Source organism: Temnothorax curvispinosus, unplaced genomic scaffold (genome assembly GCF_003070985.1).
Source record: "Temnothorax curvispinosus isolate PA1 unplaced genomic scaffold, ASM307098v1 QBEX01013447.1, whole genome shotgun sequence".
NCBI classification, from domain to species: Eukaryota; Metazoa; Arthropoda; class Insecta; order Hymenoptera; family Formicidae; genus Temnothorax; species Temnothorax curvispinosus.
The window spans coordinates 780-15,462 of NW_020223227.1; the positions used below are offsets into that span (position 1 = coordinate 780).

The 14,683-nt window shown below is 39.2% G+C and overlaps 1 protein-coding gene across 2 annotated transcripts; it reads left to right on the forward strand.

Annotated features, from left to right (window-relative positions):
• The first annotated feature begins 484 nt into the window (after positions 1–484).
• On the forward strand, positions 485–6,939 carry LOC112463585 (protein bowel-like). Of its 2 annotated transcripts, none has more exons than XM_025030048.1 (3): positions 485–2,063; positions 3,512–4,295; positions 4,594–6,939. In XM_025030048.1, exons 2-3 carry the CDS (start codon positions 3,523–3,525, stop codon positions 5,444–5,446), a joined length of 1,626 nt encoding a protein of 541 aa, XP_024885816.1. In that variant the 5' UTR covers positions 485–2,063; positions 3,512–3,522; the 3' UTR covers positions 5,447–6,939. The 2 variants fall into 2 exon arrangements, with proteins under 2 accessions (XP_024885816.1, XP_024885817.1); XM_025030049.1 differs by lacking the exon at positions 485–2,063 and adding an exon at positions 2,219–2,243.
• The last annotated feature ends 7,744 nt before the right edge of the window (positions 6,940–14,683 follow it).

The window sequence follows — 14,683 nt, forward strand, 5'->3', positions numbered from 1 at the left end:
TAAGTGGCCGCCCATGTTTCTCCTTCTCCTTCTCTTTCTCTCTGTCTTTATGGATCTAAAAACTCTTCCACTCCATTACTCCGTAGACATAAAAATAGAAAATACGCGGTTAAACGGCGGAAAAAGGCCGTTCGATTAGCAATAAGAAATTCATGTCTCGCGCAAATCATCCTAACAACGGCTCATCCGCGATCGAACAATCGCGCCGCTTATTCTATCCAACTGGAGCAAATTCCAGAATCCGTGAACTAGAACCGCGCTCGCTCCAGCGAGACGTACGTAAGGTTGAATCGATTTGCCGGTGTAAAACCGGCTGGGCGTCGGCGGCTGCTGCCAGTAGAAAGAGACGGAAAGGGGGGAAAAAAAGAAAAAAGGAAACGTCGAAGGACAGTGGGAACGTGCGGGGAGGCGAGCGTTGCGCCGGCATGGCGGGGTACCGGAGGGAACGAAGAAGTCGAAGGTGGAAGCGGGACCGCGCGAAGACGGGAAAGAAAGATGGAACGTGGCCGAGGGAGAGATCGAGGAGGAGAGCGTGCGAGAGACGAAGACCGAGACTCGATCTCTCTGACTGCCTCTGGCTGGCGGCGGGGTGCACGGACCACACTCCCCTTTCCGCCCACCAAAGACCGATCTCCTTCGTCAGTGCCGGCGTGGCGCGGGTTTCCTACAGGTGCGTTTACAACTTACAACCTGCCTCACGCTTTTCTCGTCCGCCTACCTGACAGCGCGCGGGCCGAGGCGACAAACGCACTGACTTCGGTGTTGCGCTACCTTCGCAAGCGGAATCGACTACTCGATCTTCGGAGATCGATCACAGAGATGATTACAGTGGTGCAGTGAGAGTTCTGGAGTTTGCGGCAGCGCGTGCGATACGTGAACGTCGACTTTGGACGTATAAGAATTGGCTAGAGCGCCTGCGGAGGCAACGGTTCCTTTTACGATCGTCAAACTATCAGAATTATCGGAATTATCGGAATTATCGGACGCGTATCTACATCGTCCGCATCAGGCATGGCTGAGCATCGAATGCACCGACATGCACCGAGGTGAGGAAATTCCACGGTAGCGGCGGAGGAACCAAAGCGTGAAGGAAGGAAAGAGAAGAGAGAGGGTGCCAGGTTTCGCGTTTACGCACCTGCCCCTCATACCACGTCCCTACCTAAACCTCCTGCGTTCAACCTGCGCGGCATCGCCTCATAGGCACTGGGCACTGGTATAGATAGGATACCAGAGAACCCCCGCGCGTGCCCTCAGTCCGCCCTCTTGCCGCTCGCTCTCTCGGACTACCTGTCGGTCTCGCTCTGGCGACTGGCGAGCCGACCGGTACCCGCCTCTCTCGCACCAAGGGCGACTCTAGAGTGAGGCAGTCACGCCGCAGCATCCAGCAGCAGCGCTACTAGCGGCAGCCAAACGGAAAGACTCCCAGGCGAGTCGCCCTGGCGTATAGGTGTGCGCGCAGATGTGTGCGTCGTGTGCGTGAGGTGTGCATGAGCCTCACCTGCGTGGGTGTGCGAGCCGAGGAAGCCTACCTGGCGGCGTCCGACACGCAGTTACCCGCGCGCTTCTCCGTGTTCTCCCGCAGGAAAGAGCGCCGAGCGCGTATCCCGCCATCCCGCTCCGCGGTTGTCGTTCTCTCGATTCTCGAGCTGCTTCTAGGGTAACCGACCTTGGGAGAGAGGAGCGCGTCGCCGTCGCTGTTCCTTTCGCGGTACTCCGGGCGAGATTGGAGCAGGAACGGAAGTGCGACACGGAAAGGAAAGGAGTTGCGCCGCGCTGCCTACCGCAAGCTTGTGGTTGCCACCGCGTGTAGTGTATGTGTGTTTACGTGTACACGGGAGAAAGATAAGGAGTGATAGAGGCGCGCGAAGGCCTGCGAAAGTTCTCGTTGTGCCGTAGTGGATGTCGACGCAGGTACAACGGATGTTTGGATGTTTCCGCCGCTGATCACCGGACCGTCGGCTAATAAGGGATTTCGAGCGGAGAAGGAGGAGGAGGAGATGCGTTGGCGGTTCGCTGGAGGACTCTGAAAGGGAGACCTGGCAGGCTCCATCAACGTCCTCCAGGTGAGAAAGACTTTTTCTCCCAGGGCGAGCATGTTGAGGGAGTTTCCATCATGAGGGACTCGCAGGGCAATCGCGTGTGTCCGCCTCGTTGCGTCCCTACGGACATTCGCGATTCCAACATGGCTGCTGGGACTAGCCGACTAGCCGTGACCGCTGGGTCCGCGGAAGCCATGTTGGCAGGTGTGCTCGGCTCGAGAGATAACCAGTTCACGTTCGTAAAACGTACGGCGGCACCGATACTCCGAATGGTAGACTGGAATATGAGCACTTTACAATTGAATTATCATTTAAATCGCCGCGCGTCTGCCCGCCCTTCAAAGAGCCCATCTGTGAAACGAGACGTACGCGCGATTTCGCAAGTAAAGCGAGTACGCGAGATATCATTAATAAAAAGAAAAAAAACCTCTTTAAACGCTGTCCGTACCCATTTTCTGCACGATTGCGAAAGTTTGCGGTGAGTCGGTACACAGTGGTTCTCGCGATGTCCATTAGACATAAGATCCACGAATAAACTACCGATCACGATATTACACGACTCTCTACTTCTTAAGTAAACACGTTAAGAGTTAAGCGATGTGCCAAGGAATGTTTGGCGTATTATAAAATTGAAGAAATATCAATAGAAAATGATAGCGCCGTCATTTAACGACAACATATGAAAATAACTTCTAATAGTTTTTAAGTAAATATGTTCTTAAATTAAAACGCATTCTCTGATTTGCCAGTTCTATCTTTTATGCATCTACGTGTTAGTTTACTGTTTTTCACATACTGTAACTCGACATACATGAATATGTTAGTATATTATATGTACGTAAGAAAATTTATGAAGAATGTATAACAACCCATAATATCGTTAAAATAGATAATGCAGAATTTAAAAAAATTATTTTCCATATTGGTGGATGTACGTTCTTATATAACTTATTTTTTATTTCAATTTTTATCTTAACTTTAATACGGATTTATGGAGATCGCTAATATGTAAAAAAAACATGAAAAACAACGTTTTCATAAAACTTTTTATGGAATAAGCAATATATTTATCAGATTCCTTTAATTGTGTATTAATATTAATATTTATTATTTATGTGTAAACATCACAAAAATATTATTTATATTTATTATTTATATGTAAATCATTTTTCAACATTTTCTATAGCATTTTTTGTAAAAAGTATCAATTGACAATTTCAATAAATTAAAAAAAATAAAAAATTTTTTAGAAAAAATATATTAATTTTTTTAATTTACTTGATTATATAGCTATAAATGCTTGTAAGTTAATTTAATATTTTTAAAAATATAAAAATTTGGAAATATATAATCAAACGGATGTCTTAAGAGTCGTTTGTTCCGCGGAATGAAGAACTGATTATGTTGATCGAATTAGTTTCATTTTTATTCATCTATCAATGTGTAATTAATTCAATTTTTTTATCCTTTAGGTACAATCGCTATGCCAACCGACATCGTAGTTACGTCGGCCTCGGCCACAGTTTCTGAGGAGACGAGCAGAGGACCTGGTCGGGACCTGGGTCTTGGACAGTCTCCGAGATCAGGCCCCTCTTCCGCAGCCTCGTCGTCTTCTAGTTCTAGCGCGGCATCGACCTCGAGAGGATTCGATCCATCTGGCACTCTCGCCGCTTATCATCATCACCGTCACAGCTTGGTAACCAGTCTGGGTCATGCCCATCACCGAGAGTCGTCAGCCTTTGTGCCTGTGGTGCCTTCAAGATTACAACTCACTCCGTATCCAGGTGAAATGCATCCTCATTTACCCGGGCCACCGCCCTCTTCCTCATCGTCGGCGAATTCGGAACACGAAGTCGGTCCTGAATCTTCAGTGGCCAGAAAGAGCTCGTCGAGTTACGATATCATGGCGATGATGGCCGACAAAAGGAAAGAGTTAGCGCGAGGTCTTTTATTACCGCCGCATCCTCTCCTTGAACCTCCTGGATATCCAGTCTTTGCTGGTCCTTTTCCTGGTAGTTCCGCTTTGTATCCCCCGGGTGGTCCATTAGCCCATCAGCATCTGGATCGAAGGTTACTTAGAGCACCTGGCAGAGCATCCAGACCGAAGAAACAATTCATTTGTAAATTCTGTAATCGACAGTTCACGAAATCATATAATCTCCTTATTCATGAGAGAACTCATACCGACGAGAGGCCATACTCCTGCGACATTTGCGGTAAGGCCTTCAGGCGGCAAGATCATCTTAGGGATCATAGGTATGATACATAATTCTTTATTAAATTCACTAAATTAAATCAGTTCACTGAATTAAATTAGTTATAAAGTATCACGTAAAAAGAATGAAAAATTAACTTCTTTGAATTTTTTTATTGTATGTTTATATATTAATTTGTTTTACGATATTAAGTATCTGCAATAAAGTTAACGATATAAATATTAAATAAAGTCAACAGATAAATTTAAAATATGAAAAGTTTTATAGATTTCAAATTAGAATATAGATTTTTTTCTGTTAACTATTATCATTTCCTGATTTTTATCTTCTTCTCTTAGGTATATCCACAGTAAAGAAAAGCCTTTCAAGTGCGGTGAATGTGGTAAGGGCTTTTGTCAGAGCCGTACTCTGGCAGTTCACAAGATTCTGCATATGGAAGAATCTCCGCACAAATGTCCTGTTTGCGCGAGAAGTTTTAACCAGCGCAGCAATCTCAAGACGCATCTTCTAACGCACACGGATCACAAGCCTTATGAATGTACCTCGTGCGGCAAGGTATTTCGTAGGAACTGCGATCTCAGGAGACACGCATTGACACATGCCGTGGGCGATGTTCCTCCAGAGGCATTGGAAGAGGCGTTGAGGGACGACGACAGTCCCGAAGAAGATTGCCCCGAGCCTGGACCATCTTCCTCATCGACATCCACACCACCGTCCGTATCTTCTGCATCTTCTACTTCGTCCGGATATCCTTCCCAAGGTTCTTCAGTGCAGCCACCTGCGCCTACAGCATCGGCCTCAGCACCACCTCTTCCTCAGAGACCTCAACTTCAGATCAGAAGGGACCTACTACCCACTGTGAAGACATCGACGGTGACCAGTGGCGCATCTGTGGCTCATTCTGTCACCCAGAACCCACCGGCTGCACTCCCGCCACCACCCCCACTCATTTTGGCTTCTTACCGGCGAAGAATTGGCTCCCCGGGTCCTTCCAGAGTATTCCTAGAGCTTCAAGAGCGTGAGCGCGAGAGAGAACGAGAGATGGAGCAGAACAGAGAAAGAGAACGTAACAGGGAACGTGACAAGGAAATAGCTAGACCACCGAGAGCTCCAACACCGCAGCCACCACCACCACCTAGACCTGCACCAGCACGCCAGGGTTTCACTATTGCGGATATAATGGGTCGATAGAAAATTTGTCGCAGGTAGTTTTCCTGTGCTTGAATTTCTTTCTCATAGGCTTTATGGATTACACGAAGGAAAGGTACCGGTTTTCACAAAGAATAAAGTCTTTCTAAAGATTCCATGGATTCTACGAAATTTTTGAAACACGTAAAGATATGGCTAACTTTTCGAATTTTTTAGAAAATCTGCATACGATCTATTTTTCATGTGGATATGAGAGAGTTTAAATAAACAATGAGCAAACAAAGTCCTAAAAAAATATCTTCATAACTCTTTCAAAAAAGGCGTGCGCGATTCTAAAATAGTTATTAAAGACTTGGAAAAATTTAACCCTCTCACTCCAAATATTCATATATTATCTTTTTATACCTAATATAAAATAATACAAAGATACGAATTATAAAAATTATTAAACAAGATAATTTCAAAAGTACGTATCAAAAAGATATTTGTATTATTATATAACCTAGAATGCAGTATTAAGAAATAATTTTCTAGGAATGAGACGGTTAAACAAATATATACCAAAAATGTGCCTTAATAGTTTGTCGCTAAAGAGAGGTGCTCAGCTCGCTTCATGCTACAGTTGTAGAAGCTACAGTAGTTCTTCCCGCGACGCGCATCGCGATAAGGACGCAATAGCGAAGAAATAATAAGTCCAGAAGATATTAAGAAAACTGCGACTATATACGGCGAAGTATTCTTTTGTCCTGCAGTTGTTCGAGAGAGGGGATAATGCAAATTTTGCGGTCGGGGTAATAACCTGTGCCTGTGCCACCGTGGCAGGTGCAATACAGCTTTGTACCTGCTCGATCCGCGCGCGAAATACCTGCTCCCTGCTACTGCTACTACTGCTGCTGCTGCTTTTCCCTTCTAAAAATATTCCTAGACGAATATCAATATTTTTTTCTCTCCTCTTCCGGCCTCCTCCCTCGCCTTTCCGTGCCCTCGACGCGAGAAAGCGTTAATGGTCTTTTTGTGCGACCCAAACTGTACACCATCCGACCGCAGAGGCGATCCTTTCGAGCTATGCCTGTAACGCCTCCAACACAAAGGTATACCTTCTTTTCAGTGGATTTCAAAGAATCCATATATAAGAAACGATCCCTCGAATATACGTTCTAGAATAGCTTTCCGTTTTAAAGTGTCTATTGTGATTATAAATAAAATTTCGATGTGTTCGAATGTTTGAATGATCCGGCCAACTTTGTGCGTTAACGCGCGTTACGGAAAAATACAACAAAATCGGGTACAAAATGGATATACTCCATGCTTGAAATGATATTTACTAATAGCAATATATCTTTCTTAATTATAAAATATACATAGATCTTCATAAATACTGAAAACTCAATATTTCCATAAGGACTGTCTGAAAGCGAACCAGTTATTTCCACAACGCTTTGTTTTGTGCGAAATTAATCTAGAAATAAATTAAATTAAATTTTCAGTATTCCTCACGAATACTTATAATATTATACTTATAATTATGAGTATAATACATGTTAAACAAATTCAAAATTATTACAATTAAATGTTCCAAATTTTTTATTATTTTAATAAATTAATTTAATTTATTTCAAAGCTATTTTAATAGCAGCGACACGTTACGAAAGGAATCCCATGAATTTTATAAATAGCTGATATGTAATATTTTACATTCGCCATTCGAATAGTCGAGTAATTGTACATGAGACTATTTGCGTAATGTTTTACATGTGTAATAATAATGTAATTATTACTTTAGATATATTACGAACTTTCCAAATATGTGGAATTGAACGTTACAATAATAATTAGAACACAATTATAAAATAATTATTAACAACAAGATTGTATCACGTGTTCAAGTTACAATTATGTATGAAAGTCGTGTATGAAAGTAACTCAGTGAAATTACGTGCTAAAAATTCAGATATGACTTAAAATATGATAAATGTTAGTAATCTATGTTTCAAACAGAAATGTAATTTTTTATACGTATATGTGAGAAGGAGAATGAAGTTGTATGTGTGCGTGAAAGCGAGCGTGATAGCGATAAAGAGCGCAAAAAGAAGAAAAGTGACGAAGAAGAAGAAAAGAAAGGAAATGAGAAGGAAGAATGTAAGAAGACATTTTTGGTGCGCTTTGCGACACACTTTAATGTATAGTGATACAATGTACAATATACTACGTACAACGAGAGCCTGCATCGAAAATTACAAACGTGCGAGCGATCAATTTCCTGTTATTTTCTACGTTATTAGTTTATTCCTCATATCAGTATATTTTTAGATTTATATGAAAGTTAAGCAACTTTGTAAATTATATTAAGAAATATGAAATAAAAAAAATATAAAAAACGGTAATAGAGCTGTAACATATTCATTGAGAGAACATTTTGCCAGAATAAAATCACATTAAGAATATTGCAATTAAATTGTAACGGTATTTATACAAAAGATGATTTATATTAATTTATGTATATTAATTAAAAATATTATCAAATATTATTAACTTTTTTAGCTTTAGTAAATTTTATAAGTCATGTTTTTTACGAGGCGTATCCTGCCTGTAAATATTTTTAAAATACAATTTAATAAATTATACAAAAGATGTAAAAACAACTGCAATTATAATGCTAATTTATAATATGCAACGCATATTTCAGTCTGACCTGAACTGAAATATCGACTGAAACATTTAATCTTTTTTTTCTTGAATGCCATATGCTTGAAGAGATGCTTCTAAAGGTATATAGCCGACAGTGGCTAACTTATCTGCCCAGTTACACTCAACAATTTAAATAATAAAATTGTTAAATAAAATTCTCAATACATTTAATTATAAGCAGATTAATACGTATATATTAAAAAAAAAATTAATTTACCCGATATGCAAGTATAGTGTTTACCAACAGCTAGTTTCTTCACGCGTATTTATGGTTTTCTAATACTTTTATCTAGATAGCGCACTAACTCCTATACAGACGTGGGACGGGAAAAAAAATGGTGAAAAGAGCAGAAATGGTCTTGGCGTCTCGAAATTTATGTTAAATTTATAGATAGGTCTAAAGGATTGTAAACTAGGAGACACATAAATATTCATAGTTCCAAGGAAACCGAAGCCTAGGTCGGAAGACACAAACTTTAAGCGTGCCTTTAAGCAACTTAAAGCATATTGACAATGTCCACTATGTTATCTTAATCCTTTGTGAAAGAAAAAAAAACCTTTGTTTGACGGGAACCATCTGTGCACTACAGTTCAAACAGCATGTAACTGAATAAATGAAGATAAGATAATTCCGTGATGACTCTAAACTTCGCTGCATTTCCATTCTTTTTTTTGCAGAAGAAAGCTTGAATATAGTTAAGTAAGTAACATTAACAAAAATGTGTATTGTTTATATTATCTCTAACTGCAGTATATAATTTATTATAACTATATCGCATTCTTTTAATTCTTTCCTAATATTCTTTTCAACCAGGGTAACGTTTATAAAATTTTAATTTGTTTTCAAATATCAGTATGTTATTGTATATAAAAATCATTTTTACTAAATATTAAAAACTATCGCTATTCCAATCGAATTAATTATCCGTCATTAAGCAAAGAATAAAATATTCGGATATTTATATGTCACTTTTGATAAAAATTTATTAAAATACTTTAGATTTAGTATATAAAATATATTTTAACTTTTGCATATCATTTCTTTCAATTCTGTCTTTGAAAATATTTTAAGACTATATATAATTCCGATAAAAACTGTAATGTTATTATTCGTCTATTTATATTGTAAAAAAAATGATGCTCTCTTTATGTTACAGTGGTACATATAGAAATATTTTTTTTGTTAAAAATAAAAAAAATTGTTTTTTACGTGTCGTTGATAGGTTCGTGCAAAAATGCGAGTTTCAAAAACGAGTTTCAAAAACGAATTCTAAATGAACTTCCGTTTTGGCCTGAATATCGGACGAATTACTTGTGAGAAAGTTTGTTTGCACTTAAGCGCGTGTTGTGCCGCTGTCAGCTCGGCTCGTACATTTTACGAGCCGAGTTCCGCCGCTCGCAGACGGCTTTATGGCGGGGGAGGTGAGTAAAAATCGACAAACAATCTATTCCATCCGTACATGTCGGGCGCGGCCCGTCGTTACACGAGATGATAAGTCCTATACGAACACGTCGTCCTCGCCGTCTTTCCACTTCCTCGACCGGCCTCGTTGTCAGTGTCGGTCTCTCTATGACGGCGGCGACTTTCTGTGAAAATTTCGGCGTAACTCAAAAGCTAAGTCAAACATGGGCGTGTTTCACGAGGTGTCTCGGTAAATCCGGTAAAGCCGCGAAGGCAAATTCCTGCGCGAGCGACACACGTCACGCTTTGCTTTACGCACCGAGGCACGCATGTGTGTGTGTACGTATGTATCGCGCAAACTGGATGTGTCAACGGGTACTTAGGCATTTCGCACGTCGAAGATTGGAGATCACTTTGTCGTGATAAAGCTGTAAATGCCGAGTAATAAGAATCTCGCAGAAGCTGTTCTCTTTGAGAGATTAATGTCTTGACGAACTATATTCATTCGATGAAATAGACGTAAGACTTTACGTAATCAATTTGCTGCAATTTGTTAACAACGTTGTTCGCTAATAGAATCTTTTTTTCGTGTGTAATGTTTAGAATATGTAAATGACGACGTGTAACTTTCTTGTACAAATTTTCAATTTTGTGGAACTGTGAGAGTAGAGCTAACAATTTTAATGTTCAGTGTAACTGTTTGTTCGCAATTTTTTTGGTATCATCTGACTATTAAATTGTATAATATAGAATTCATATAGAAGAAGGATTCTTCTTTGCATCACTTTAATCACGACATTCAATGGATACGGTATTATTTGCGGATCGGAAGTAGCATAATTGCGCACGTATAAGACTATACGACGCCGTGGAAGAGGTCAAATTTGCGTCCGGTATTATGGTGGTCGCCGTAACCTTACGTCGCCCGTACATTTGCGGGCGTAGCATTATAACGTGCGTGCACGTTGCATACTTACGTGGCCAGCGGAAGGTGCGGCTTTAGTCCATGATTCTTCTTGGGTTCGTCCTATGCCCATTATGCGAGCGAACTCTTCGTGGTGCCTCTCTGGACCTTAAGATAAAGTCTCGCTCACAGCGACGCCCGTTTGTCACCCGCAGAATTTTACGCGCGTACTGATTTTCCGAATGTTTTGCAAGTACGGATTTACTAAAATTTTATTTTTGTTCACGGGTATACTTTTAGAATAACTCCATTGTCGGAAATAAGTGCGTATCATCACATATTAACTATTTTAAAGCTTAGCAGGAATATATGATTCTTAATAAAAAATATTAAAGAAATTTCAATCAAATTCAAGAAAATGGGATTACATATCTGCTTATATAAACAAATTCATATAAGATATATAAATAATAAAAGAGAAAGAGAAAAATAAAAATAATGAGCATAATGGGCATAGGACGAACCCAAGAAGAATCATAGACTAAAGCCGCACCTTCTGCTGGCCACGTAAGTATGCAACGTGCACATGTAAGATGTACAAATAATAAAAGAAAAAAAGAGAACTATCTAATTATTATAATAGTATCCTATAAATATAATAGTATTGTTATTTCGTTTATTAAAATTTACGGAATTTACTACCATTTATTTGCATTTTATTGACACGTAAATTACAATAATTTAAATAATATTTTTGCAACTTTATCCTTTAATTAAAATCTAGACACTTACAATTAGTCTTAATAGCACGAATGTAGAATATAAGCGCTTGTTTAAATTGATACAAGAGTGTAAAGACCGAATACAGTTTTCTGGCTAGAGATACAAATCGGCGATGTGATACGCGGGATTTGAAATAAACTGCGAAAATATCCAAGTTAATCTTTCGAGTTATAGCGTCAATGGCTTTTCCTCGCGAAAACAAGTGCGCAGATGATAACGTGTAATAAAAGCTGGTAAATCCAGGATTGTGCTAGTAATGTATATTGCCGTCCGTAAACGTAAAATATGAAATCATTGTAGATTCTGCAATTTAATTCGAATTTTTGTAAGTCAAAAATAGAACATTACGAATATATACGAAGAGAAAAAATTCTTAATTTATAATAGAAACTCTCCTTGTATCTCTCTCTCTCTCTCATAAAAATAATCGTTATTGAAATGATTTTGTTACAATGCTGCGAATATCAGATTAAATTTACGTTGCTTTTTCGGATAGATTAAGGAATATTAAAAAGGAACGTTTTAATAGACCATTAAGAAGAATTTTACGGCGTTTTTGCATACCTTCTGCTCATTTAATTTCACTTTGTCAGCAAAGATTCGACGAGCTCGAGATGCTATCCGTCTTTATTGAAACGATTGTAAAGTTGTCGCCGCATCTTGGCTTGTGCTTCTGACGCTATTTCAAAACGCAAAATTCGTACGCTTAGGAAACGGTTGTGAAACGACCATTAAGAGATACGAAACATTGTCGTGTGTGCACACACACCTTTCCATTAGGCACGTCCGCGTATCTACGAGTCGCGACTTCACGCCGACGAAGAACGCGAGTAAAGCTTTGATGTGACCGCCATTACTGAGGGCACACTTATCATCGTATATACAGGCGACAACTTAGAATCCACGACAAATTCTTGTCGATGCTTTATACTTTATAAACACTCTACGAACACACTACACCTATCTTTTTTTTCTGATTCTGATCATAAAAAGAATATTCGTTCGCGTAAGACACTTTCTGATATTTTTCTATTTGATCATACATATATTATTCTTATTTGATTTGCGTACTTTTATTCATGATTCGTTTTTATATGAGATCGATTGGTTCTCGACAACTTTATTGCGTATATTCTTTTTTATATATTGTTACATTATCATGTAAGATTATATCAGAAACCAATTACACCTCTCGAATAAAGATGATCGATCTATACAATTTGCATTGTAATGTTTCTTATTGCAAAATGTAAATTTGCAAATTTTATTTGCAATGTTTCTTATATATTCGACATTGAAAGTGATGTTGGGTGATTGCGTCAGGTTTATCGTAAAATAATCGTAAAATAAGCCACGACATGATTTATATTTTTACTGACATTTGCGTAGGATGCGCGCGCGCGGTAGCGATATCATTTTGTAAAGTCCATTAGAGAAATGGATCGGAAAAGAAGTTTCACCGCTGTCATTTCCGCTCGCGTTCGCACACTTTCAGACCTAAGTGGCGTTCCTCCATTTTTCCGGCCGGGTCCCATTCACGATTTTCTTTTCGGATTACGTTATCTCGGGATCGACGGTTGACGGTTAGTTCTCACGCCGCTGCTTGGACCTCTACCTGCTAATTCGACAAGACCTGTCTCGATCGGTTCTCGTTATCTTTCACGCTGCGTGCGTGCGGCGACGTCGTTTACAGTATCGTGCCCGTGTCCTAATCTATCGGTCGGGGTCCCCCAGGCCGAAACGAGAGGTGATGGTACCCCTCTTCCACCTCCGCCACGGATGTGACAATATTTGTCGCGACCGACGACCGAGGCGAGAGCAATAGGCGCGGACGCGCGTTATTTGCCCTATTCCCTGTGAGATGCCGTCTGTTTGCCGAAGCTTTGTTTCCACCAGTTTCCGTTTCCTGCGCCAACACGGCGGCTCCTCTGATCCATCCGGTCACCGAATACGCACTTTTGGATATCAAGATAACGCAATTTTTTTGGTACACTTTCAACTTCTGATTACGCTACTCAGATATCTGGTCTGTGCGTCTCCGTTTGTTCATATCACTTCTGTAGTATAACGTCAAAGAAACTGGAAGAGCACCGGATTTTTCGGTTCTCGCAAGAAAAATGAACTTTACGTTTTCGGTTTTAATATATGCAATATTAATTATATAATTAGCCAAAAATATAAATAGGTATTTAATTATAATTGTGGTCTCGACTCAGCAAAATAGCGATCATAATTCTTATGTAAGATCGATGGTAATTTTCACGATAGTAATTTTCAAATTAATTTTTAGCATTTATATATATCTATATATGTATACATATTTTTAGATTTTTTTTATAAAAAAAATTATAATATAATATACAATTATAATATTTCATATATTTGTATATTTTATATTTACAATTTTACTATATTTCTGTAATTTTGAATATTTTTTCATGAAATTAATAATGTATTGTTAGTTAAATTCATATTTGTAATAGAGAAATAATTTTAAGAAATGTTTATGCGTTTGAACAGGAATGTGGCGAGATTCGATATTTTTCTTATCAATTGACTTCTGTGAATTTGTTACGAATTGTTACAGGGCTAAACTGAAGTTTCAGTGCATGCAAAAGGAAAAAATAAAATAGCTTCAGAATTGTTTTAATGTGCGTATTCATTTCGCATTAATTATTTAAATTATCTTGTTATTAAAAATGATTGTTTATCATTTCTTTTTTCTCAAATTCCTTGATAATTTGAACGTAGTAAGTGATCGTTTTATTCAATTAGATTTTTTTAATGCACTGTTTCTATAAGATATGAACGGTAATATAGTAGTCTATCACTACGTGACAGTTGTGATAAAGCAAATAACATCAACAGTTGCATCATAAAGTATAAAATCCATCAGTTCTTATATAATATATGAATTAATATATCATCAATAAATAAATAATACGTCATATAAGCATGATCAAATACAATTTGATTAAATCCGGCATTCGCCTGACATTAAACAGAAACATGCAGGAAAATCAGGAATCAATATAATTAGCAACATTGAGTTCAACTCCATCGATGCTTCAATACTATTGCTGCATCATTATTTTATACAACAAAGCAGTTACATACTTTTGACATCAGCAATTTCTACAGCAATCAATATGTATTCCTAACATGCCGTCGTGCATGTCAAAAATACTTAAACATCTCTTAATCTGTCATTTAAATCGGCATTAAGCCAGAGTTCCTATTGTCATTTCGATGCCTCTCCATCTTTGGCGATGCATTTTCGCAGGCTGAATCGGTGGCCACACGGCTCGGCGGTGAAGTCGCCGCATGCCAAGCTCGTCGGCGTCGTCTTTGTTGCCAATCGCTCCCTCGTTTCCTTCCTCTTCATCGTCCTCTTCTTTCTCTCTTCATCGTCGTCAATCCTCTTCGCCGTTCCCGAGGAATTTTTCCACCACTCGATCATCCCGGTGACTCGTGTGAGGGAAGCGATCGTCCCGTCCGCATG